The sequence below is a fragment of the Seriola lalandi genome, unplaced genomic scaffold (assembly GCF_002814215.2).
Source record: "Seriola lalandi dorsalis isolate HSWRI2012SDOR001 ecotype SW California unplaced genomic scaffold, Sedor1 jcf7180002054504, whole genome shotgun sequence".
In the NCBI taxonomy this organism is placed as follows: domain Eukaryota; kingdom Metazoa; phylum Chordata; class Actinopteri; order Carangiformes; family Carangidae; genus Seriola; species Seriola lalandi.
The window spans coordinates 199863-227306 of record NW_019525057.1 but is presented as its reverse complement, the minus strand read 5'-3'; the positions used below and the strand labels follow the sequence as shown (position 1 = coordinate 227306).

Here is a 27444-nt window from a genome sequence, read left to right as displayed (position 1 = left end):
TTAATAGACAATTTGGACTGGCCTACTCATCCAAAACAACTGTGTCAGTAAGTCTTAATAAATTAATTATAAGTAAAGTATTGTAGAGAATAAATTTAATATAAAGTGGCAATGTGGGTCCGTGTCAAGACAAAATACCTATTAATGAGCTGAGATTGTATCCTATCCCCTTTCACCCTGAGAGGAAGAAGAGGAAACAGAAGGGGAAACAACAATTAGTTTAAACAAAACCTCCTGATAAAAACAAGCCCACAGCTGACTTCACTTTCATAAGATTATCTTGAAGATAGCCCTGACATTACTGTAACCAGAGCATTGTGTAGGACATGGGTTGCACAATATGCTGCGATCACTTTTGACAGACTTTTCTTTTTTTAATGCTGAGGAAAATAAACGTTAAAACAGCTGTATTATGACTTCAGTAGGTTGAATGGTCACTTATAAAATATCTAACGAGCTGGAGTCAATTTTGCCTGCTAATTATCCATCTGATGGTCATGTCTCAATAGTGCAGTATAAGTCAGATCCAGAGCGTCACCGACATAAATAGCAGAGACTTGAGGAATCGCAGTAGCGAACGCGCATGTAAGCGCGGCCACGGTGCCCCTGAGAAACTGGCAGTGTAGCCCCGCAGTGTGAGGAGGCGGAGCCCGAGTTTAGTGATGGGGAGGGAGGGAGGGGGGCTCGTGGGGGAGGCGGAGTCTCGGTAGTCCTGGCAGGGCCGCCATTTTTGCAAAGGGAAAAGAGACTGGTCTGAGGGGATCTAATTTCTAAAAGTCGCCGTTGACTAAGGCACAGTTTAAACGGTTTCGAGTTGATTTCTATCCCAAATTTGGGTCCCCGCGTAGAACAAGAGACAAGGGATTTTCAAAGGAAAGGACTCTTTAGAGGACACGTTTAAATACAAACATTTTAAAGCTTTGCTAGGGATCCGCAGTGTGTGGACAGAAGTATTGTTTTGGTTGTGGAAGCTGTGTGGAAAGCGACGGGGGTCTTACCCAGGTCCCCTTATTCGCTATTCAGATCCTCCAGAGTGGACATAAAACGGTAAGTAAACTGCAATAAGTGTTAGTTGTAGAGTGAGCACAAATCCGACCCGTAAGGCTATTGTTGGCTTTAGTTAGCTGGCTAGGCACATCATGCTGATGCTGGCTAACGTAGTTGTAGTATCAGCTGAGTTTAGCTTGCTAGCTAGCTGATCAACACTGTTAGTTTAGGATCTGTAGGTGCTAAGTCCTTCAAGTTCATATTTACCTAAATCAAAAATTGAAAACAGCTAACTAGATGACGTAAGTTTCTAATGTGAGTGTCAAGTTGGAAGGCGTAACGCCAGGAGACCACTTGCTAGCTAGCGCATGCTACTAGCTCAAATTAGCTTGACACAGACCGAACAGAGCTCCGACTTTTCGTTATAGTGTGGTAATAGACGAGACGTCATACAAAGTTATCAGGTAAATATTATTTAAAGGTCGTAGTGCTCAATTTGCCGCGTAGTTAAAACATAACTAATAATACATTACCGTTATGGGTAACGTTAAACGAAAACGCTGCAATTAGATTAATGTCTGTCCCATAGCCTAACGTGTAACGTTTTCGCTAGAACAGAGCCAGTCAACAACAGTTACATTACCAGCAGTGAACTTGTCCTCAAAAATGCCACTGTTAATATTATTCGCAGGTTGACCGAATATAACTAGAGCCAGAGGGGGACTCACTTGATGTTTAGTTTGACACAGTGACACTGCGGGCAATATTGCGCACGGTTTCATCCGTTTTACTGTAAATAGTGTGACCTCCTAATATAATACTCCTCGCTTTATTTCCAACTAGTCAATTTACTGTCTGTTAGTTAAGGTCCTTGCAACTGCAGCTGTTAGCAAACGCGTCTGTTCTTTTTGTATCTTACTTGAATACAGTGTTTGCAACGCTGTCACCCAGTATGAAAATGGTACATTTAGCATTAGTTACAAACTTGAATTTATGTCGTGGTGGCCCCCATCTTGCTTACCCAGAGTATGGGACATTATTTCCGTTAAGCGAAATCTATACAGTGCCTCGGTTCAAAGCCATAGAACAATGAGCCTTTACAAGCATGTACACAGATATATGAAGGTGTTAGGTCTATTATGTCCAAGTCTACTCAAAGCAAGACCAGCTGTTAAAATAACTTAAACGTTTAGCTACATTGCGCAGTAATCTCATAGGCTGCTGAGCTTTTATAGAATCGCAGCTATGGCAAGATGAATCAAGAATAGATCCGATGTCAAACGTGGAAGTACCGGCTTCTATTTTGTTATAATCGAACTTAAAAGTACATTTTGGATCACTTAATTTAGATTCAGGGTGTATTGGGTTCAAATGCTGCAAGCGTGGGGGAGGGGATGTTCCATTTGGGCATCTCGTCTCAGTCATACAATTTGTAACTCCATCTCGATTGGCAACCCTAGCCATGCTGAACGATACTGTCGCAATTTGTTATTTTAACCTGACCTGAAACAATTTACCGTATGCATGTGCAATCGGCTTTGGTTTGCCCCGAGGAGTTATCTCTCAACGCTGATGTTGTCGCTCTTTCCTGTCTGTGACGAGCCAAGCATTAATCCACTTCTTTCGTGTCGGTGCTAGCATACTCTGCTAACCCTCTACGCATTATACAGTTAGCTTCCGTTGGTTATCGCTAGCTTTGTGCTCTGCTTTCCATCGTTATTTTTGGCCTTTATTCACGTACTAAAATTTATAGATTCCGAGTATCACTGTGTGAAACGGTGCTGCGTTCGCTTTTTGCTGAACACTTACAAAAGTCAAATTTAAGGCGCTTCGTGCTTCGGTTGTTTCACTGCTCCCAACACCATTAAAGTCTACCCTGCTACATTTCGAGAGGCCATTGCTGGCCATAATTGCTAGCAGATTAGCTTACTGGCTCTGCTTTCGACGAATTCACAAAAACACCTATTGGTAACAACACATAGATTGAACCGACAGAGCGATACTTAAGGTAGAGTGTATGAAAGAGGCGATTGAATGCATTCTTGGGGATTTTCTTCCCATGGCGAGGCTCCCCTGGCTACACGATTGTCTCGCCGTCCTGAGAAAAGCGCTATGAAAATGGCGACAGCACCAGGGAGTTGTGGTAACATAATAGCAACGTTGTACCCTCCACACCCCTATCGGCAGGACTGACTGCAGCGCCGACATACTCACTGTGAAGCAACTACACAACATGTTTTTTTTTTTTTTTTTTTTTTTTTTAGTTGAGGCTTGGCATAACAATAACGTTAAACAATCTAGAGCATACTATAGCAATACTGCGCTGTATGGCTTGTCATAGTAACAATCAGTGATGCTCTTGTGTCTATTCCCAAAACGAATAACATAGTAGCCCTGTAACGTGCGTCACGGCTCATGCTATTGCTTGTGTTTCGTGTTGAAATGTTGGGACACGAGGATTATTATTAGGGAAAATTAGATAATAAGTACGTAAAATTGGAAAATACATTAAAGAGCTTGATGGTGTACTTCTTTGACTAGATGAAGTTTCAGTTAAGCATACAAACACAGTTCTTTGTCAAAATACATCTATTGCAGACTTGCTCCTTAGCCACATATGACCTGCCTAGAATCATCTTTACTGAATTAACTGTATTATGTAGTGTGTCCCTCACTCTCATGGTTTGCATTTTCTCTCCACTGTTTTCTGTTAATCCCCTCTTGTGTGATAGAAATGCTGTCATTGTTTTATTGAAAAACTGGGGATGGGTGTTGGTATGTGAGTAGGTAAGTTATTATGGACAATAAGAGTCATACAGATAACCCCGTTTTGCAGTAAATGCTGATGGCAAATCAGTTTTCTAAAATAGGGATGTCTCATTCAGAGTTTCTGTCCTTTCCTCTACATCACCACTTGGGACAAACTTTGGCACTTTGTAAAGCTCAAATGCCTGTTCATGACTATTGCCAAGAAGCATTTTTTCTCTTTTCCCCCCTGATAATTTTGAGTGTCTGTTGAGTGAAAAATAGAAAATGTTCAGAGTTGCTGAAGCACATTGAGGGACAAATACTGAGGCTTCCCATGGCAGCTTGCATGACAGTCTATATATTAACTACATACATGTGATTAACATGACAGTAATCAGCTGTGTATCTGTTCTGTGAGTGCATTGTATTGCTGTCAACCTCACTGTGGAGCAACAGTGTTATGATGGATGTATCATACATGTGGGTGTGTTTGACTAAAGCCTGTGGCAGTAGCAGGAGTAAAGCATGACACAGGCCTCCAAATTCTTGCATACCACATGACATAGACAGGAAAAAGAGGTCAGTTTCAGGTCTCTGTATCATATCTCATTTCATAAACATCCCTAGCACCTGAATGGTCTGTATAGCTTCTGTCCATTGATGGTCAGATTCTTAGTAATGAATTTCAGCCACCTGTGGATAAGGTTCAGATAATAGTAAGTGGCAAAGGTTTTACTGCTAGATGGGTAAGAGGTCCCTACTGTGCTTAATCAGTCTCTGCCTCATAATACATAAAATCCCCCGCCATCGTGTTCTTCCTCGGAAAGGAGCACAGGCCTCTGCCCTGATACTCACTCTCTTTTTTCCTCTGTCTACATGATAATTGAGCTGACAGTGGTAAATACCTGACTGGCTGTATGTGTGCCTGGTTGCCTTGTGTAGCAAAGTGTGTGTTTGCTTGGTTTGTTTACAGAGATGGTGACGGGAGGTATGGTGACGGGAGGTGAGCTGCCACTCCCCCTCCGCCACAGGGACAGAGCACTCTGCTAGGCAGCCAGGAGACATGACAGTCTCGGATGAGACACCTTTCATCACACCCTAACCCCTAGACAGATTCTTAAACACATATGATCAAAAAGCCACAAGCTGAGCACAAAACTGATTTCTTTTTTCAGTGTACTCAGCAGAGAGAGTGACAAAGAAACCAACAAGTGCATGGGATATTTATTGGTGTATTAGCATATTGATAGGGCAGATGAAGGCCACAGACTCATCAGCTCTTTCTTTGACACTTCCTGTACTTAGAAGAGCTCTCCTTGTTTTTGTGTTCTTCCCTGTCTCCAGACAATAAACTCTCATCCCTGAAACAGTAGCACCTCTGTGTAGGTGACGTGTGAGTCTCTGTTCATACACACCTCACCATGGTGGGGGGGGGACTAAGCTGTGTGGCTGTGGTCTGGTCTCCAGTGATCTCACTTGTGTGGTACCCAGACCCTGAGAGACCCAGAGACAAAGCTACCTGGCTCTGGGGCCCGACACCATCACATGGCATCCCAGCTGGGACAAGAAGCCCAGGCTCAGGTGACCTCTTTTTGTGCTGCTAGCTGGGCCGTAACAGATCCCTCTTTAAACTCGCAAGCTGCCTCCCCGACAGGTGGCTTGAGGGCTGGGGCTGATGAGGCTTCAGCCCTACTATACCTCCCTACCTTTCTTCCTGTTGCTGTGTCTTTGTTACAGTAGCATTCATGGGTAGCAGCACAAGGCACGATAGACTTAATAAAGAGGGGATGTGCCATCGATGTTGGTGATGTAACGGCACTGCGGTCCAGGCGTGAAATTGATCATCAAACACTGCTGTAATGGGACCTGAGTGGCTCTCACTGTTTTGCCCTGTAGATGCTGTGTAGCCTCTCTCCATTTTCTCCACTCACACACAGACCCATACATAGCTCACATTTTAGTAAGCTGCACATTGCATTCCCCAAATGCTGTAATTAGCTGCCAACTGCATATGTGCTTGCTTGTCACTCTTTGTAATCAGGAAAGGTCCCCAAGTCCAAAATCATATCAGTCTTAACAAACACAGCCACACAGATAAAGATGCAGTATAAAGTGAATTGAATACTTTAGTGTAATGTACACTTGTCTAAATTACAAATGTTTAAAGGAACTCACCCTTGACTGTACATTCCCTGGCCGTGATACTCTGTAAGCAGGAGCAAGAGGGAGATGGAGAGATTATGCCCCGGGGGTTCTCCATGAACAGACATTACTCAGACTACAGGAGGGCTGCCCCAGCTTTGCTGCCAGACCCCGTTCCTACTCATTTTAACTCACTCACTCTGGCTGTTTGAACTGAGCATAGAGGACATTGTTTTGATTTTTGTACTTAGTTTTTTTGTCTGTGTTTTTGTCTTGCTCCTTACCACATCATACAATTTTCTAACACCACAATCATGTAAACGCAGCAAAACAATCCCATGTGGCAGGTTGTGACAGGTTCTTAAATGGCAGTTCTGTGCCCAAAGTGAACTGAACATTTAACATAACCACAAAGACATCCTATATTTTCTTCTTCTGTCTCTCCATCAGCCTGCTGCACTGCTGGCCCTCAGCCTTTATTGTTTACTAGTTGCTAGTTAGGAGACATGAACACTGCAGCATCAGTGACTCCTCATCATCTGACTCTTAAGTGGGCTGTCCTTTATAGTCTGAGGTATTGGTTTGCACACGCAACAACACATTTCCTATTGTGGCCACAAAAATTGCTTGTGTAGATGCTCACATCCTTATCCCCTGCTGTATTGATGTATGGCTTCACCTTCAGTGCTTGAGTGCACAGGGAGCTCTGGCAGCCATGGGCACACTGATTTATGAAGGACAGGGCAGATGCAATGTGTCCCACTGTGGGCACCATGAAAAAGAGGGCCAGGCCTACATTCCATCTGGGTCATGCTTCCTGTATATGTGACTGTATTTGTATGAGTTTGTTTTATCCATTTGTTTATGAGCTGAGTCATTGTAGCCAGCAATAAGGATGGTGTGAAGTCACATCAGCTTGGCAGGGGGGCTGTGGGATTCAGTTGGAATCCCTCATTTTCTCCTGCTCCTCCTACTTATCGAAAAACATAATCTGCTCAGACTTGGCTGTGAAAACAAGAATGAAAACACTGTTACACATAGAGCAGTGGTAATAAACTGAGGAGAGAGGGAGGCTGTTGTCTGTAGCGGCATGGTTTGAGTGTGATGGTGTGGGTTTTCCCTCACTGACTTCAGTGCGGTTCTGTCTTAAAAGGATAGTTATTCCCCACACAATGACGTGACTGTGTCCCCTCGCTGAGGGAGGGAAGGAGGAGAAAGGAGAGACTGGGTTACGCTATGTGCTCCACTCTGCCACCCAGAGTCCATCCAGGTCTAGGCTGTGTAGCGTCACTGTCAGACAGACCCCATGTACACCTCCCCCACCCTGCTGCCCTCTGAAATGGAGGGGCTGTAGATGATTTCTAAAGCTCCCTACAGTGCAAGGAAATCTGTTCAGAGAGCACATGAAAGGTGAACAGTTTGAGAAAAGGGACGCGCTGCAAACCTTAACCACTTCCATCCTGTCGCTCATTTTTACTATTATCCACTTTCACTACATGTCCTCCTGTGTCTATGTCCCTCGTCTACTCACCCTCCCCTGTGCATGTTCCCCATTTTCCCCACCCCTCGCTCCTCTCAAGTGTTTCCATAACAGCGGAGGATTTGGCCAAAGGTGGCTTTAAATGGTCTTCCCACCCTCCTTGTAATTAGGAACTGTGTCTGCGACACTCCCCTTCCCCTCCGCTCTGCGTTGCTGTCTCAGGTTTATTTGGGAAGTGCACAGAGGAGGGAGAGAAATCCGGCCGGGCGGGGTGACTGGGCACAGGAAGGGGGGTGGTGTTTTTTCTTTTTTCCTTTCTTTGGCTGCGTTTCTCCAGGGTGATGGACATATCTTGTAGAGGAAGTAGGAGGAGCAGTCAGAGGCAGTCACAGCGCAGCTCAGATTTAGTCAGGAATGCTGCTGTACTGTACTTGTTTTTCTTTTTTCCACTCGCCTTTTGTCAGTCTTGACTGCGTCTGGCTGCAGCGCAGTGCAAATATGTTTGCGCACTGCTCAGAGAGCCTCCTTATAGAGGAATGTTAGAGTACAGGACTAGGGGTTATCTGTCTGTTTGGGTGTATGGTGGGGGGGTGTATATGTGTGAACGTGAGCTAGTGTGTGCATTCCTCAGTAGTGACAGCAGGATTCCCTGGATGAAGTGAAGAGTGGACAAGGGAACGGACAGACTGCTTTGGAGGGAAGCTATTTACCAGTGCAAAAACATACTGGGCCTCTCAGATAATACAAAGGAGGGGGGAGTTTGTCATTTCAGTGTTTTTGGCAAACTGCCCTATCCTTGTTGAAAGAGAGTGTTCTGGTTACATCAGCTTCCATCATGAAATGCCCCTGTCTCTGATATAGCCATGCTGTTTAAACCAGTCAGCGCACCACAATCAGAAGAGAATTTGGAGTGTGATCCCATCAGTAGCTTTGGCTGACACACAGACTCACAGGGGTCTTCTTCCTCCTATTAATTAGGCCTGGAGCTGACAGCTGTCATGTCTGTGAGCCGCTCACCAGTCCTGCTGGCTCAAATGGTGCATTTGGGTGAATTAGTGACTGAAATTACTCTAATGGCTCTTTTACAATTGAAAAATCTTTTGTTACTGTGAGAGAAAATATGAGAGGTTCCTTGAAAGAAGCAGCACAGTATGGGTTGACAGCTGGTAATGAAATACAGTTTTCCTAGAGAGAGACAGTACATGTGTAAAGCCATGCATTTGTGTGATTGCTCCAGAGGACATGCTTAGGCCAGAACGGACTGATACCTCATAGGCATGCAGAGACAGGTTTTGGTGTGACGGTGTGTTGTTGCTTGCTAAGTGTGTGAAGTATGCCCCTACTCTATACATGACACATCCTTGCTTTGTAACCCCTCTCTCTCTCATCTGCACCCTGAGTCGAGATCTGAGCCTTTGTTTGGCCCCAGTGTGCATGAGCAGGCGGAGGTGTGACCTCCAGCCTATTTTGTCTCGGCATCTGTCCCTCCCACTAATCCCGCTTATCAACAGAGCTCTCTGTATCAGGGGCAGCCACACTGACATATGCTCTCGTCTGGATTCACATCAGACACAAATACATGGCTTAATATTCCCATCAATATTATATCCACTGTATAATTTATTAATCCATCCAACCTCCTACTTGGGGACCAAAAGCACACTACATTCATTGCCTGACACCTAATGCAATCACTCATTGATGACTTGATCTTACAGCAGCCTTTTCCCTGTGTATTACTAGAAATGCAAACAGTAGCAATGACAAAAACATAAGCTTTCCTTTCAAGAAAATTTGTGCACCTGCAATTACAGTGTTAAAGATTGTGTGTGTGTGTGTGTGTGTGTGCGTTTGTGTCTTTTACCAGGATGAGAGTGTGTGTGGACTGCTTAGAATAGAGCAGTCCTCTTCCGTCGAAGGGGGAAAAATGGCCTCTGTGTGTTTTGTCCTGTGTGCATTTTCCTGCCTCCTTTCATGGCGGCTGGCTGCTCCATGTTCTCTTGCTCCCCTTTGTGGGAGCTTTCTTACAGTGCAGCCCTCTGCATTCCTGGCAGATAGTGTGTAGAGGTCGCTTTTGCGCAGTTCACAGCAGCAGCTCAGGCTTCACCTTACAGTATCGTGTCCTCTCGTTTTTCATCAGTTAACACCTCAGCTTTGTCAGAGGGGAAATTCCTGTCAAACACTTCCCTGTTAAACACTCCTCTTGGTCTGAAAGTATGAATCATGCATTAACGTTCTGGAAATACCCCATTTTCACTATGATTTGTAATTTCAGGTTTGCTAGATGCTGCAGCCTTGCAAGTGCTTTGTTCTTGGAATGAAAGAAATGACACGTTGTTGAGGTGATCATGAGTTTATGCTAGCAATGATGCTGCTCCACAATACTAATTGTCTTTATTTCCTTTCTCTATTGTCTGTCTACTTCTTCCTCTCATCTCCTACATGTTCAGGCCTTGTGGATGCACTTAGATGTCTGCAATGACTGCTGTGGCTGGCATGCCTCAGTGTTTTGGACTCCCATTCTCTGGACTCAGTAGGACAAGAGCTGATCAGCAGAGAACGTCATGAGCATAGTCATCCCAGTAGGGGTGGACACAGCAGACACCTCATACCTGGACATGGCTGCGGGCTCAGAGTGAGTAACACCGACAAACACAAGCTTTCACTGTTCATACTATTTATGCCTCCTCACTTCCTCCTCTCATTCATTCTTGTATACGATCTTTGGCCTTCATCCTCACCAAGGTTGATTCTTAGTTTCACTCTTCTTTTTTTCTCTCATCTCTCCAAAACCTTTGACCTTCTCTCCGCCTCTGTTCTCATCTCTCACCCCTCTCTGGTGTTATGCACTCACGCTCGACACTCTTACTCGATGTAATATGATTTCCCTTGTCCCCCTCTCCTTTGTATGTGCCCCAACATGCCCTCCATAATGACTGCAGTTCTGCCATCTTTTTCTTCTCTGTGTGGCTTTATTCAATTCTCTCTTTTTATATAGATCTCCTCTCCCACGTTTACAAAGTTACCATTAATGGGAAAGGAATTTGCACTCCATGGAAGCAGGGCCCATCCAGTATCTGCTCTAATGGACAATTCTGTCTTGCCATTGATTATACTTGCACTCAGCTATTGCTCATCACATAGACATTCTCAGTGTTCAGCTATTAACTACATCTGCCCATATGAAACTGGCTGTAAGCCCAGAAGGTAGATGTATGTGTGCAGTCTAGAGTGTATAACTCTGTAACACATACAGAAGCACACAACATGATTTTCATTGATCACTTTCTAATTCTCCAGCTTGATGTTTGCACATGTGTCCACTGCATCCAGTCAGTGAAGCAGAAATGGTGCATGGAACCATGGCAACAAGCCTCCTATTGCCCCTCCTCTCTGTTTCCTATAGTCTTGTCAAGGACATTGCTGTGGCATTTTCTGGTCAAATAAATGAAGCAAGAGGTTCTCGTATGACTAAAGAATAACACACGTCATCAACTTATGGAGGGGCTCCTGTCTCTTTAAAAGAGGGAGAGCCCTCCCCTCTGCCTTCATCAGAGCTGTTGCCCTGACAGCTTGTGTTGCCATGGTATCTGCACTTCGCTCCCCTCCCTCCCCTCTGCACTGCGCAGGGCCTGTTGCCATGGTCACTGGCCTGAGTGACAGGTGGCCCTCACAGAGATATGGCGTTTTAAACAGTCCCACCGCGTCCCCCCCCCCCCCCCCCCCCCCCTCCTCTCCACGGAGCTCTGTTGCCACCGGGGGTAGGAGTAAGCCCCTTGCCTGGACTCTCACTCACTCTTTGTCCGTCCACATTCTGCATCCGATCGCCTGCCGCAGATTTACTCAAAAGCAGATAACAAGCTTGAAAGGGGTTTCCACCTGCTGCTGCACAGGTCCCATCCAGACCAGAGGGACAGAGCGTTGCTGGACACGCACACACACACAGCTCTTTGGAGTATTGTGAGTGCGCCAGCTGAGTCTGGAATAGCGGGGCTGGCTACTCACCAGAGAAACAGCGTCACGTCCTTTCTACATCCCCCTGAAGTCTGCAGCGGCGTGACCAGCTGTTGGCTAATGCAGTGTGTGTGTCCACAGTGACACACAGAGCCTGGCGTGCGCGCACACGCTGACAGAATACGTAGTGTTGCCATGGCAGCGAGTGGGAGCTCTTTAGGAGTGAAGGCGTTGCCTCTGGCTCTTCAGTGCTGCTCTTTTTCTCTCCTGCTGTTGATCTCTCCTTTATCCACGCTCGTCCGTTCTGCCTCTTCACCCTCTCTCAGCAGGTGTTTGCATTTTAAATGACATCTGTTCCTTGCTTAAATACCTGGTGTTTATGAGCTATAAACAGTACATACCAAGCTGCCACCTTATTCTAAACTTCCAGTTCCAAAAATTCTCTTCATCCCACCGTCTTTCTCTCACATATCATCTTTTCATGTGTATGACGTAGTCCATAGGTGTTTGTGTTGGAGCATGATCATGACTGACTGTATGTGTGCAGCCCTCCCACTGGTGTGTACTCTGCCTCTCTAGTCCCTCCTTTCCACTTCACAGGAGTGGAGTGACACAAACCCTTCAGCTATGCACACATACATTCAAACATGCTTACTTCCCTCCCGCTGAAAAGGCTGCCTCACTTGTTTGTCTTTTGTCTTTGCCTGTCTCTACCTCTGTGATGTGTGTCCTTTCAGTCTCTGTCTCTCTCACTGATTCACTGGTAGGTCAATCTGAAAGTGTGAACTGGAAATGCCCAATTCCAATTAATTCTATTTTAACTTTTATAAAAAATTCCTCCTTTAGCGACAGATTGATACATGACTTGAACAGGTCTTAAATCCCTGTATTATATAGTGTAGACTTTGGTTTGGTTAATGATTGATTGGAGAAAGTTAGTGAACCTAATGCACACTCTCAAGTATGACTTTAAGATTTCCCCACCACCTTTTGAGTCAGGCTCTTTCTGCACACAGACATTGTGCTATTGCAGTTACAGTCTACACACACACCTTACCCTGGGTCCGCCCCCAGACCTCATGCATGCACTTACGTTTTCACTTTGACGGTGAATACTTGAGCGGCAATACACACAGGAAGTGTTGCACAGTGCTCATAAGACATGCAACAAGAGCAAACGGGGCTGAGAAGGGCTCAAACAGGTACCGTATCACCACTTTACCATGGGACTTACTTAGAAAAAGAAGTGAGATTAGGTGAGGGAGGAAGGAAGGAAGGAAGGAAGGAAAAGGAGGGACGGAGGGAGTGATGTGATTCTTTTCTTTTCTTTAAAATTTCACGTCATTAATACCTACTCCAGCTACTTGGTTACTGTCTCCTAAGAGTGCTTGAACTTTTCACTGTACTTCTTTTCTGAACAAGGATTTCAAAATATGTCAGTTATAGAGTCACAGTGTAAGCAAAACTGAACAGTGTTACATAGACAGAAACGCTGCATGGCCTGTTCAGAGTCCCTGCAGTCTTTTAGTTTTTTGTACCATCTTACTCGTTGTACCTGAGAGGTTGTCCAGTTTGCTTAGTGAGCTTTTCTCCATGTATTTTGCCTTGTTCACGGAAACTTGCTGGCAGTAGCCTTCATGAAGTTACTTGGTGTAAGGTGTCCTTTTTTGGTTTTATGTCTATAGAGCGTCTAGAGATAGAAAACAAGCTCAACAGCTGACACAGACACTCTTTGGTGGTTTTTGTACATCTCTGACCTTGAAGCAGTTTTCTAAACAGGACTCTGTGAGGGGAGACAAAAGTGGATCAAGTGATATTTTTGCATGGTTGAACCATCAACACGTGGATATGTGACTATCACATGACTAGCTACTGCACTTTAACTTAAACTCAAATGTATCTGGCTTGTGTTTTGCCGTTCATGTCCCTCCTCATATTTTCACCTCCTTTTTTGTCCCTGTTCATACCTGATTATCATGTCTCATGCCATCCGTTTGGCCAGTTCCACTTCCCTCTTCCTCTAGAACCGCCCTCTTAGCAACTGAAGAATAGATTGATCATGTCATAATATGGGTGGGTTGGTCTCAAACTGCCAAACAGGCTCTCTCTCCAGCTGCACTGCGATCCTGGGGAAAGTGAATCTACTGGTTTGGTATGAACAAGCTTGAAAAAAATGACTTGTTTATTGTATTGTCTGAATGAGAGTTAGCACATGATTGTCAGCAGCGTTTCCCATACAAAGGGCTCTAACTGGGCATGCTGCCCAGGTAGAGACAGCTTGGGTAAATCTTAAATAAGAAAGCTCATTTCAAACTTTCCAAACGAACACAGTTTGGCCAAACAACTGTCTGACTTGCATGTGCTGCAGTAACAAAGTAGGGACTAGAGGCTTTTCTGTGTGCAGCTGCCAAGCTAGCCTCTACCAATAGTCTGCACATGAAGCATTTGGGGACATATGTAAAAATTCTCAACTTGTGGAAAACACTGGTCTGCCCAGTCAATATGGATTTAGGAGTAAAGAAAAGTTGTTTATTTTGACATTTCTGTCTGTTATTTGTTCTGCTCTCAGACCTGAGCTGTGAGGCTGAGGTTTTACTGAATTTGACATAGCAGAACTACTGCCCCTGATAATGTGACGGTCATTGCAATCGCATGTATCCATACTCCTTCTCTGGCCACTTTGCTGGTCACCAGCAGTAGCCACACTGCTTCCTTGCTAAGCCTTCTTGACGCACACTCACTTCCTCACACTGTTGGAAGGGAACAATGCTTGAGTTACTCTGTGTAACCTTGTTATCTAAGTTTTATACAGTAATGTGTGTTCTTTGTTTGTGTTGCTGCCCAACAGACCAGAATCGGTGGAGGCCAGCCCTGTGGTGTTGGAAAAGTCCAGCTTCCCACACCAAATCTACAGCAGCAGTTCACACCATTCCCACAGTTACATTGGCCTACCTTACGCTGTGAGTACACACACACTCACACACACACACACACACACACACACACTGTTTCTTCAAATAACCGACATACTTTAAACCCTTCTTTTCTGTTTATCAGTCAATGTAACATGAGTAACTCCACTTTAGGCAGAAATGGAACATTGACCTGTAATGTACTAGCCTCTATAATCTTTTCCTGATATAGGAAATTAGAGTTGCATTAATCAGCAGCTATTTTTGTAATCAATTAATCATTTAGGTCATTATTCAAGCAAACATGCCAAACATTTTAGCTTCTCAAATATGAGAATTTGTTGCTTTTCCTTGTCTTACATTATGGTAAATTAAAGTATTTTTGTTTTTTGTTGTTCGGACAAAACATTTATACATTTATGACGTCAACTTCATCTGAACAAAACGGCGAAAAAAAAAGTTCAGATAATTAATCGATAATAATAATTTTAAAAAACCATTGTTGTCCTTTCCCATATGCGTTGTTTTAATTGCTTTGTGAGGGTTAGGGGTTAGGGTTATCATTTACTTACACCACATGACCCTCATATCTTCCAACCTTCCATCAGGACCATAACTATGGGGCGCGGCCCCCACCTACGCCACCGGCCTCCCCTCCCCCCTCCATGTTGATCCGACAAGGAGAGGGAGGGTTGTTTGTTCCAGGGGGCCAGGACGAAGCATCCAGGGGCACCACGCTCAGCACCTCCGAGGATGGCAGCTACGGGGCTGACATAACCCGCTGCATCTGTGGCTTCACCCACGATGACGGCTACATGATCTGCTGTGACAAGTGCAGGTAAAGAGCCCGGTTGACACAAGTAGTCACATGCCTCGACTAGTGCTGACTCTGGCCCTTTTTTTATCCGTTCAAGTGTCTGTGGGTTGTTATGTTATTTTGTTTAACAGATATTTTGTATGATCTGTGTTGATGACTAAGACCTCTGTTTCTCCTGAGACTCACACTTGTTAACATTGAAGTTACTTCAAACAGTGACTTAAACGTTAATCAAAAACCTTTTGTTGTAATTTTTTTTAGTGCCTGGCAGCATATAGACTGCATGGGCATCGACAGGCAGAACATTCCTGAGACCTACCTGTGTGAACGCTGCCAACCACGACACCTGGATCGAGAGAGGGCCATCCTGCTGCAGACCAGGAAACGAGAATGTTTGTCTGGTAAGCAAAACAACATACATGCATATGCTGGCATTAGTCTCAGTAAAGAGTGTCTCAGACCCTCATGGTTTAGTTTACCATCCAAACAAAGTTAAATTGATGTAAACTAAGTCTGATAAACTACAGATGGCATGTATGCTGCCAAATACTACTGGTTTTTTGAGAAATTCATTCCCCAGTACAAATAATGAGCTGTGAGAGGCTTTACATAGATCTTTCAGTTCTGCATTTACTGGTTTCCTTGCTGCAGTAAATGGCCAGCTTGTTAGTGAAAGGAGCAGGTTGTAGGCTGTGTCAGGGTACAGCCTCCTCCCCCTGCAGGCTTATATAGATTTTGTTCATCCTGAGCCTGGGACACACTGACACCTGCTGGACAAGTTGTAAACCGTGTCTTCCTAATCTATGCTGTACATGCCTTATCTCCTGTTATTTTAATTTGGCTGGCTCTTTTTTTTCTCCCTGCAGCAGTTATAGCTTTTTATAGCGTAGTATGTTTCTTTGTTCAGCCTGATCACCAGTGTATTTGTTTGCCAATTCAGATGGGGACACCAGTGCTACAGAGAGTGGAGATGAGGTGCCGCTAGAGCTGTACTCCACCTTTCAACACACGCCTACCACCATCACCCTGACTACTGGGCGCCTTGGCAATAAACAGGCTGATAAAAAACGTAAAAAGAGTGGTGAAAAGGAGCCTCCGGCATCCTCTGCCCGAGCTAAGAAGGTCAGCGGTGACTCATTAATTAATAATGAAATCAGTAAAGGCACATTATGTATTATATGCTTGAACTTCAAATAACATTGAAGATTCAATTTCATTATGCTATGACAGGCCTTCCGGGAAGGGTCCAGAAAGTCCTCCAGAGTAAAGGTAAACTCCTAGAAGCACCACACAGCCACTGTCTACAGAGTCCTGTTGTAGTTCTGTCCATACCAGAGCCATATGCACCAACAACTGTACTGTTACTTTCAGGGTGCAGCTCCAGAGCAGGAGCCAACAGAGCACCCGTCTCTGTGGGAGAACAAGATCAAGACGTGGATGGAGCGTTACGAGGAGGCGAGCAGCAATCAGTACAGTGAGGACGTCCAGGTCCTGTTGCGTGTTAAAGAGCAAGGTGACGGCAAGAGCCTGGCGTACAACACGCATCCAGCCTCTTTCAAACCGCCTGTGGAGGTATAATCTTTTGTATAGTCTGAAGTCTTAACTATATGATAATGTCCAAACACCCACCCTTCACCCTCTAGTCTCCTAAGTATTCTGCCAGTGGACTTGAGTGTATTTTTGTCACTCTGTGTTCATGTGTGGCTGTCTCTCTCTCCTCCAGAGTCAAGTTCAGAAGAACAAGAAGATCCTCAAGGCGGTGCGAGACTTGGCCCCAGACTCCCTCATCATTGAGTACAGGGGAAAGTTCATGCTTCGACAGCAGTTTGAGGCCAATGGATACTTCTTCAAGAGGTCAGGATGCCAGTCCCCAGTCAAAAGGATTTCTCCTTGGATTTGTGTCTGATGAATTTAAATTGAATGCTGCTGTGTTTTTATATGCAGGTCAAACAAATTAACCAATATTAAGTGCTCTGGGAAAAAGTGATTGGCAGCGATGCTGTGTAGTTCATTACACTGTGGTGTTTTTATGTAAATGATTAGCACTCATGCACTGACCTCATTTGTTTTCTTTTTTAGGCCATACCCGTTTGTGTTATTTTATTCTAAATTTGATGGACTGGAGATGTGTGTGGACGCTCGCAGCTTTGGCAACGAAGCGCGATTCATCCGTCGCTCCTGCACCCCCAATTCTGAGGTGAGGAGACATCCTGAGAATTGAATGATACCTGAACTTTACAGTTTTTTGATTAACTTAAACATAGCCCTAATGAATGTTTATTCAGTGTAACAGTCTGTGGTCATCTTCCATTAGTTTTTACTAATGTTTTTGCTAAACCTCCCTCAGGTGCGGCACGTCATTGAAGATGGCATGTTACATTTATACATCTATTCACTGAGGCCTATCACCAAAGGCACAGAGATCACCATTGGCTTTGATTTTGACTATGGCAGCTGGTGAGTTATAATTATTAGAGTTGGCTTGTAGCAGAATCACGGTATCATTGCAAGATGATTTTGCCTCCTGACTTCATATTTCTGTTCCTCCTTTCGTTTTTCTTTCTCTTCTCTTAATGTTTAGTAAATACAAGGTGGACTGTGCCTGTGTGAGGGGGAACCAGGAGTGTCCGGTGCTCAAGCACAACCTGGAGCCCACAGAGAACCTGGGCTCTGGAGGCCGGCGCCGGGGGAGTCGCAAGGACAAAGAGACGGTGCGGGATGACCAGGGCCAGAACCAGAACATGGGTTTGGATGGCGAGGGGAAGGGAAAGAGTGTAGGCGACAGCAAGCAGAGAAAACTTTCTCCTCTCCGGCTCTCCATCTCAAACAACCAGGCAAGATCCCACTTTTTATGATCGTCACACTAAATGCACCCAGTCTCTTTAACATTTTCTTTAACACTTTACTGCTCATGTGTTACATGGTTAGACTTTGTTTTTTGTTAAAATACATTCACCCTTGAGGTCCATGCATGCACTTTTGTTTGATCTTTGTGAAATGGTCTGTGCATGTATTTTCCATTGTTTGTCACTATACATCCTCTTTAGTTCCCTCTTTTTTCCCATCATCCCTTTATGCATTCACTTTTGTCCCTCCCATTGAATAATTTTGAAGACATTATTCAGGTTTTACTACACAAGACACTTTTGTGCCACTTGTCTGGCAGTGATGTGTTGCAGTGTATCAGGCTGTTGTGCAGGCGTACGCAATCAGAACTGCTCTCTTGGATGCATTAACTAAATTTTTATTTCTCATTTGTCACCTGTTCCAGAATAGCAGTTTTAAGCAAGCCAAGTTTTCATTCAGCATTTTGAATCCAGAGAAATCTTGTTTTAATCCAAGTGTTTGATCATTTAGGAACTAGTCCATTGTGTCACATAACTTAAGTTGAATGAGGTAAGACTGATTTAGAAAACAAACCTAAAAGCCTTTTTCAGAGTTGAATCACAGCGGTAAGGAAGAGATGTCCCAGAAAAGGATCTTAAGTACGTAAAAGACGTCCCTTTAACAAACATATGCTCACACTCAAGGCAACGTTCATTGTGGTCGAGGGTCCTGTTTTACACCATCATTTCTAAACAGGCCACTGTGTGTGACCCAAGACAAGTTTGGAGCAGGTGTGTTTTGTGCACAGGCTGACCACTAAAGGAAAAAGCAGGGTTACTTCCCCCCAAAATATCTCTACAGATTACTCTACCCTGCCCCTCCCTCTCCCCCTCACCTCCCCTCTCCTACACTCTTACCTGTCTCCCTTTAGTCTGTAGCCAGACTGAATGATCAGCCATGATAAAGCGCCATACCCCACTCTCCCCTCCTCTTACAGGATCCTGAGTTATATGAGGATCTAGAAGACAAAACCTCCGTTAGCAATGAAGTAGAGATGGAGTCAGAGGAGCAGATTGCAGAGAGGAGGAGGAAGATGGTAAGTGTGCCAAGCTAGGGGCTACAGCTTTTTTTTTTTTTTTTTTTTTTTTTTTTTTTTGTCACCATGAATGAATAGGCCTCCAGTTCCACATGCTCGTTCACAACACCTCCTCCTGTCAGTGGGAACAAAACCAGAATATTGTGTCGTCATACATCCTGAAACGATCCCCCAGTGTGCATTACAGTTTGAGTATAGCTCTGCTCTCACCTTCATTGCGGCCACGAATGGCCTATTACTGGTTCAACTACTCTTTCTCCCTGCCAAACAGCCTTATGGCCCTGAGCAATGAGATCAAACACCCACAGGCGAGCATGGTACACTATACTGACACACACACACACACACACACACACACACACTCTGGAAATTACCCTGCAGTCAGCTCCATTTCACACGGTGGACCCAAGGTGTAAAGTGCTGACTCATCTTTGGCCAACATACAGTTCTACTAATGGCCAGAGAGGGATTGATGGTTGAAGGGAGGGAGGGGGAGGCAGGGAGAGAGGGGGAGGAGGGGCTGCAGAGGGTAAAGCCTTGTTGCCAGGGCCATATTGACTTTGGGAGATCCAATAGGCTGCTTTCTATGGAATGTAGCCCAGGAGAGAGCTGTGCTGCTGGAGCAAAGAAGCATGCATTCACACACTGACAATCACAAGCATAGTAGATGCATGTGGGTGTTGTAAATCCAGGCCGCGACAAGGTGCGGGGGAGATAACATCAGTGTGTGTTGGCATGATATCTTGCCTACTTAAACAGAAGCGCCCGTTGGTTGAAAAGGCATATCCTGGCTCTTTGTGTAATGGCTCCCTAACTGAATGTTTGGCTGTGTAGGCTGGATTTGGGTTTACCAGTGGCATGTTTTTTTGCTTAGTAATACTTCAAATCTGTGTTCTGTGTTTTTACATGGCTACGAGACAAATAAAGTTAGAGCTGAAGTTTTTTTGTACGTTTAAATGCATGTACTGGGATGTACAAAGCTAGAGGGGTTTTTAGCTGGAGACTTTTTGAGAATAAATCTGTCCCGATTTAATGCGCCTTTAGACTCACATTATGCAAGATTGGTCTAATAAACTCACAATTGGTCTAATAAAATCACAATCTGTGTACACTTGTACAATATCAGCTTGAGATGTATCAGATTATGTGATGAGTTGTAGTGCGACATTAATAGAAAAACAGTCAACAAACTTTGGGCATAGTTCTTTTTGGGTCCCACAAACCTCCTTAGTTGTGGTTTGTTTCCCAGTGTTTTCTAGGACCACAGTTTTGGTTTGACCACCAAATATTTTACCATTTTTCTCCCAGTGCTGTCAACTTTGGTCTCAGACAGCTGAAAATTGTGCAGTTCAAAGGGGCTTCAGCAAGTTTGTATTGTGATTTATATGCTGAGGAGTTATTATAAGAATGAAAACCCTTGAAGTGCAGCAGGTGTGAACGACAAAGATGTAAAAGCATCAGCTATTTGAGAAAATACCTCTAACCCAGACGAATCAGGAGCAAGTTACCTCAAAACCAGTTTTGTCACATTGTGGTGTCCGTAACTCTACAGTGTGCTTTATATAAGGATAGTACAAAGTAATACCTACAGTACCTGACATACCACCAGGAAATTACTAGTCCAGATGTGTCCAGTGTTTGTGAAGCCTTGTTTAGGGGGGACATGTCTCTTCTAAACTGGGCTGTCTCTTTATTGAACATTCAGGCCAACCCAGCGGAGCAGTCCCATCTCCCTGTCGGGGCGGCTTCCAGCTGGAAGGGACTGAAACACAAGGAGGTAAACTTGACCCATACATAGCCAACCCCACTCAACCCATTTACCAGCCCCTCCCTCCACCCCCAAATCTCTGAGAGGTATACTACCTGCGTACTAACTGTCCCGTCTTTACAGACACCAGTCTTCAGTCTGACCTATACAGAAATACGTGTGTTGTTTTAGTATGTTTCGTGGTATGCGTTTAAGGGGTGTTCTGACTGAAGGTGGACCGCTTTGATTTTGGTGGAGGTAGCCATGGTTTCCATATACAGAGTTGGGGAATATTAGTGGCTCATTTATGCATACAGGAACACATCAGACAAGCTAAATTACAACCTCTTGGTGTCCCAGTCACTTTTTACACAACCTCGCAACATTTTCCTGTCGCTTCTGTCTGACCTCTCCTTTTTTGTTTCTCTTACTGTGAAAGCGAGGGGTCACTTTCTCACTTGTCTCTGCACTCGGCACTCAGCTAGAAAGGCTTTCTCTGTGCAGCACACATTAACCCGTTGTATCACCACCTCTGGGGCTCTGTGGTTGAATAGTACTCCATGGACTTATGCCTGTGCTCCCTCTTCCTGTCCTTCGCCCCTTCTCCCAACCCCACCACTAACCCTCTCCAGACACGAGAAGAGAGGAAGATGGAGGCCATCCTGCAAGCCTTTGCCCGCATGGAGAAGAGGGAGAAACGAAGGGAGCAGGCCCTGGAGCGAATCGGCAGCGTCAAGTCAGAGGTTGGGGGCCGTAGTGACATCAAGGAAGAGCCTCCAGCCACACCAGAGACAGCAGATTCCCCAGCTGTCATGCAGGTGAGAGCGCAGAGACACAAAGACCCTCTTGTTTGGTTTCCTTTTGAATGTTGGGTGACATAAATACTTGAGCAGTAGCACAGAGAAGCCAGGCCCCCTTTTTGAAGTAGCCTGTGTTCTACTAACCTTGGACAAACATAAATAGTTTTTAAATAGACTTCAAGGACAATTTGTGACTATCAGGCACAGAGAGACATGTTTACAGCATCATGTCAAGCATTGCATTGTTTTAATAAATATAAATATCTCGTAGCCACTTCTGGAGGTGAAAGAGGAGCCAGGACTGAAGCCAGCAAAGGTCAAAGGCTCGAGAAACAGGAAGAGTTTCTCAAGAAACCGCACACACATCGGCCAACAGCGCCGGCGAGCTCGCACCATCAGCGCCTGTTCTGACTTGCCCCCGGGCTCTCCAGCTGAGTCTGTGGAGCCCCTGACCAACGAAGTCCCTGAAGGAGAAACCCCCACTGCACCAGAACCGGAGGCTATCTCTACCCAAGCACCGGACACCAGCCCTCCACACAGCAGCTCACCTGCACCTGACAGGAACCGCACCGGGAGCAAGAACTTCAAAACTAAAAAGGTACAATTACATTTTGGACTGTTTTTGTATTCGTTTCGATCATGTTATATGGGCTTACAACTTTGCTTTTAAAATTGGGCTACCTGTAAACAAAGAAATGATTTAAGATAATTAATTTGGTCAAATATACACATCATATCAAACACATTTAAGGTATGGGAAACCCTGTAGATTGTCAGATAATATGCTAAATCTTCTCAAACTCTTTTCAACAGCACTTTGTCAGTGAGTGGGTGGGAGAGAAGCAGCAGGACCGTTGTGCAGTGCGAACCCCAGAGCCAGCCCCAGAGAGACCACTGAGAATAAGCAGTGACCCTGAAGTACTTGCCACACAGCTGAATGCCCTACCAGGTATGGCCTGCTCGCCACAGGTCTACAGCACGCCCAAACACTACGTCCGCTTCTCGTCGCCATTCCTGGCAAACCGCAGCCCCACCACTCCTGGAGTTCCCACAGGGAGACGGCGATCCAGAGAACTGCCAGAAACGCCGCCAACCACGGGCTCCTGCAAGAAGGTACAGAGTCCTGCTTTAGAACTATTCCTGTTTGATAAAATGTACATGTAAAACATGTACAGTTTACCAGAGTACTAAACTCATATCAAAAAGAGAGAAAGGGCTGCTATTTTTGCTAGTTACTAAACCTCTCCTCTTTCTTACAGCGGTGGTTGAAGCAGGCTCTAGAGGAGGAGGGCTCCACCAGCCCAGCCAGACGACCGAGCCTCCTCATGCCCAGTGAGGGTCCCCTCAGCCCCTCCATTAACGGAGACTCTGACAGCCCTCTACCCTACAATGGCACCTGCACGCTACCAGGTAGGTCTTTGTGAAAACTGCATAGTCTGCACTGCGTCTCGTGGCACAAAATGAAACTAATTTTAGTTGTAAGCCTACTGTGATATACCAACTAGCTCATGTTGGTGTAAATAGCATTTCAAGAAACCTATGTAAATGAGCTCGACATATTCAGGCCCACTTTCAGAAAAACAAAAGTACAACATGCGAAAAGCACTTGGATAAAAACACACTATCTTGCCTCTTTCAGAGTTGCCCACACCTTTGAAAAAGCGGCGGTTGAGTCCTTTAGATGCCTGTATGTCCGAGAGCTCGACGCCCTACGGCTCCCCTTGTGCCACGCCCACCAGGGCAGACCAATCGGAGACACCCGCGACACCCGTCTTACTGGCTACCCCACCACGTCCCCGAACAGAGGAGCCAAGTACAGAGCCCTTGCCCAGCACCCCAACACAGTCACTTAGTGCCCCTCAGGAGGTAAGGCTGTCTGTATGGAAGACCCCATGGAGGTTGCATCTATGTTGACGTGTGAAAAAGAACTGCAATGATCAAGTGTGTTTTCGGTTTCACAGAGCGATTCTTCAGTGGAGAGCTCACCAGAGGTCAGCCGGAAACCCAGTGTGCAAGAGGTGAGTGGAGTACACAGCAGGAAATACTGCTCACAGCAATGGTAATCAGTGATATCTGCTCCGTCTCGTGATATATTTCAATTTTGAAAATGACTGGTGAGGCCATATATTTATGAGAGAGTAGGATAGTAGGATTTTTACCCTTGCAGAGTTTTACCCTTGGTCTTATTGTGGAAACATTGTAGAGCTTATTTCCCTCAACAGGGCAGTCACCTAATGTTGATTCCTCCCTCCTTTCCCAGGCCGATCGCCCCCCTTCGTTGGTCTCCTCTCCGTGCATCAGGGCTCCCAGCTCAGACGGACTCCCAACAGAAGCCAAGGTGTCAGTTCCAGAGAGTCCACAGCCTCCAGCTGCGGAGTCTGTGGACTGCGGAGAGGACAGGGCCGACAGTGGGGTAGTAGAAGGCAGTAACGAGGCTTCCTCGTCTGCAGAAACATGTGCTTCCTCTTTTCCCGGCTGGATAAAAAGCCCAGAGAGAGGCCCGACTGGACCAGCTGGCCTGAACTTCTCCCCAGTCAACTCAAACTTAAGGGACCTTACCCCCTCACACACCCTGGAGCCTCTGGCAGCTCCTTTCAGGCCTGAGGCTGCAGCTGGGACTGCAGCAGGGCCCGCAGCAGGGACGGTGCCATTGGTTGGCTCTCAGGCCCCCTTCAGTGAAGGCCAGGGGCAGCTCTTTTACCCCTGCTCCGAGGAGGGAAGCTCACTCGGCTTCTCGCGCTCACTGAACGGGGATGGTACCGGCGAAGTAGGAGGGTCATCGCAGAACCCTCCACAGAAGAAAAAGGTACATTTAAGAATAATGTGCTAATGATAATTTACTAACCTGTTGAGCAGTAGATAGTCAATGATTTTTTTTTAAGCTAGTTCCAGCTTCTAAATTGTGACAATTTGTGTTTTGTGTTAGTGAATTTAATATTTTGGAGTTTGGAGTGATGGTCAGACAAAACAAGCAGTTAGAAGACAGCATGGAGAGCTTAAAGAGATTATAACAGGACCATTTAACTTTTCCCCTGACACTTTATTGACAAAACAATTTATCAGCTAACTGAGAGGTAATTGGCGCTGCAGCTAAAAGTCATTTTAAAAGTGAGGTGAGAAGCAATATGTGACAAATGAGATTAATCAGCAAATGCTATGTTAGAATTACATTACATAAGGTTATGTGCAGTGAATATGCCTGCACTCATTAACAAGTGTGCAGAGCATCGTTGTCCAGGCTTGTATTCTATGTCACATACTCTCTTGGTAACGTGGATAAGAAGATGATCTCATGACATGCATTGACTCGCACGTATGCTGCCCTTTTGTGTCAGTGATTGTTCAAATGCTGCCCTCTAATGGTTTGATGTCAGACTTGCCTTTTGTTCCTAAATGACATCGAAGCGCTGCATCTTCCCAGGTTTCCCTGCTGGAGTACAGAAAACGCCAACGAGAAGCTCGCCGCAGCGGCTCCAAGACTGAGTGCAGCTCTCCTGTTTCCACCGTGCCACCTCTGACCGTCGACGCCTTTCCCGTCTCTCTAGAGACCACCAGTGAGCCTCCTCAACCCCCTGCTCCCACAGCTCTCTTCAACACCGCCACCACCACCACCACCACCACCATCGCTGCCACCACCATCACTGTAAAGGACCCTCAAACAAATGAAGAGGCAGAGAGTGCTGGAGAGAAAGGAGAGAAGGAAGGAGGAGAAGGACAGTGGTATGTTCTCTCAAAAATACAGTGAGTTTATGTCATATTAAGGAACATATATATTATCAAGTTGTTATCAGGCCTTTATAATCCTATATACGGTATATTTGATGCATATACTTAATGTGTCCCTACTGGAAATTAGATTGTAAAGGTCCCAATGTCTCTCTTCAGGACGTCGTCGACTTCTGTGGAGCAGGCCCGAGAGCGGAGCTACCACAGAGCTCTGCTGCTCAGCAAAGATAAAGACACAGGTGAGAATAATGACACGGACTCTGAGTCACCTTTTATGAAGAGGTATTTTCACACATCAGTCATTCTTACTTGTTATATTGTTCTGTCCTGTTCTTCTAGATGGTGAGACCGAGGGTGGCGATACACCTGCACTGAGAGACTGTCCATCGCCAAGTCTTCAGAAGACCCCGACCCACGCAGTGAGTCATCATTACGCTCTTTTGAATACAGTTCTGTATGGCCACTGTTATATTTAACTATTCGATTTAACTATTAAGTATGTTGTATTTATGTTGCCTTTAGAGCTGCAGCTAACCATGATTTTTATTATTTAATTATCTGGAGCTAATATTCTCTATTACTCATTAATCAAATATTCACATTTAAGAGGATGGAATCAGTCAAGTCTTGGTGTTTTTGCTTAAAAATGATGATTCAGTTATGAATCATTCATGAGACCAAAACAAAAATCTAAATCAATCTGACTCATCAGCTCCTTCTCAACCAGTGTCTGACTTGGCCCCTCTCCTCTCAGCCTTGCTCTCCAGGTGGTCTTGCCCAGCCTCCCAGTCGGTCAGCGAAGGAGGAAGACAGCGATGGTCAACCTCGGACACCAAATCCGACAAGCCAGCCACCGAGCAAGCCTGCTGGACCTAAGCCGGCTCCTCTGACCCCCACGAAGTTGCATCCTACCCCGTTACCTTCCTCCCCGGTCCACTACCCTGGATCCTCCCTCCTCCACTCTCCCAAGCCTCAGCCTCAGGGCTCGCCCTACCGCAGCCAGAGGGCGCTGTTCTCCCCTCAGCCTCAAAACCAGCCCCAGCCCCAGGCTCAGACTGGCCCTGCTCCGTTCCCCCAGTACAACTCACAGAGTGCTCCACCACCACCTCCCCCTCCTCCACCAGCACCACCGGCCTCCACAGCGTACTTTCCCAGCCAGAGCGCCTCACCTGCTGGACCCTTCCCTGGGTTTAAACCTGCCGTCACATCCCCGTACCCTCCTGGTTCTCAGCCCCTGATGCAGACACTTCCCCACAGCGTGCACTATCAGAGCTCAGCTGCTCCACCACCTCCGCCTCCCCCACCTCCGCACCCAATGCCTGGCCCCGCCCTGCTGCACGTCAACCTGCAACCTCCTCCCATCCAACAGCACCAACTAATGCTCACCACCGCTCCTCCTCCTCCTCCTCCCCCACAGGGCCAGACCTCCCAACAGCAGCAGCAGCCACCTCCTACCAGCGGCACACTGCTATCGCTCACCCCTCCTCCGCCTCCTCCCCCACCTCCCCCAGCCCCATCGACCAACCCGCCGATGCAGCCCCACCACTTTCAGAACTTAGGGGGGTTTCAGCCGGCAATGCTGCACCCAGGCACCGCCACCAATCCTTCAGTGCCCCAATCTACGTACCCGCCACCCCTTCAGCAGACCGGACTGCCTCCACCTCCCCCTCCTCCTCCCCAACAGACTCAACAAGGCCAGGCCCAGGCCGCTGCCTCCCAGATGCCTTCTGGGACTCGTGGAGCTCCTGCGTCCTCGACCCCCTTCCACAGCTCGGGGTACCTGAGCACAGGGTGGCACTGACCGCCCTCTCTGCTGTCGGCCCCCAGCAGCCCCTGAGAACTCAGCCTGAGAGGGGCGTGTACCATAAGCTGTAGATATGTTTTCTATGTACCTGAACACATGGCCAGTGGAAAAACAGCAGATTGTGGGATAAAAGGGTACTTTTTAAAAAAAAATAAACAAGGACAGAAAATTTTAGAAAAAAGGACAGTGAACTAATCTTCAAGACAAACTGTATAAAAATGAAGATGGACGATCCCCCCGGTGCTCATAGCCCTCTCTCTCTCTGGCCTCTTTTTGTTTTTATATAACCTTCTTGTGATGGAGAGGAAAGCTCTCTGTTCTTTGTCTTGTTTGGACTCCCATTGTAAGGCCCCGCACTTTGTTTATCAATTGACATTCCAGCCTATACACCCCCCCACCCCCACC

General features: G+C 45.9%; 1 protein-coding gene across 8 annotated transcripts; it reads left to right on the top strand.

Annotated features, from left to right (window-relative positions):
• The first annotated feature begins 727 nt into the window (after window positions 1–727).
• kmt2e (lysine (K)-specific methyltransferase 2E) lies at window positions 728–27220 on the top strand. Of its 8 annotated transcripts, XM_087175817.1 has the most exons (26): window positions 728–1047; window positions 9808–9992; window positions 11638–11640; window positions 14160–14271; window positions 14832–15061; window positions 15302–15441; window positions 15981–16162; window positions 16271–16309; window positions 16412–16612; window positions 16764–16894; window positions 17120–17237; window positions 17388–17497; window positions 17622–17874; window positions 18864–18962; window positions 20668–20739; window positions 21342–21527; window positions 21781–22107; window positions 22323–22622; window positions 22769–22919; window positions 23149–23375; window positions 23471–23527; window positions 23770–24315; window positions 24931–25229; window positions 25395–25474; window positions 25575–25654; window positions 25990–27220. In XM_087175817.1, the coding sequence occupies exons 2-26, from the start codon at window positions 9922–9924 to the stop codon at window positions 27034–27036; spliced, it is 5061 nt and encodes a 1686-aa protein (XP_087031943.1). In that variant the 5' UTR covers window positions 728–1047; window positions 9808–9921; the 3' UTR covers window positions 27037–27220. The 8 variants fall into 8 exon arrangements, with proteins under 8 accessions (XP_087031943.1, XP_023268894.1, XP_023268896.1 ...); XM_023413126.2 differs by lacking the exon at window positions 11638–11640 and having other exon boundaries at window positions 24931–25250; XM_023413128.2 differs by lacking the exons at window positions 11638–11640; window positions 20668–20739 and having other exon boundaries at window positions 24931–25250.
• The last annotated feature ends 224 nt before the right edge of the window (window positions 27221–27444 follow it).

What these genes read in the sequence shown, in the direction of transcription:
- kmt2e (XM_087175812.1), top strand. Translation starts at nt 12,395, where the DNA reads ATGCACTTACGTTTTCACTTTGACGGTGAATACTTGAGCGGCAATACA. An exon ending in CCTGCACCCCCAATTCTGAG is followed by an intron (nt 17,238 to 17,387) that starts GTGAGGAGACAT and finishes AACCTCCCTCAG; the next exon opens with GTGCGGCACGTCATTGAAGA. An exon ending in CAGAGAGGAGGAGGAAGATG is followed by an intron (nt 18,963 to 20,667) that starts GTAAGTGTGCCA and finishes TTGAACATTCAG; the next exon opens with GCCAACCCAGCGGAGCAGTC.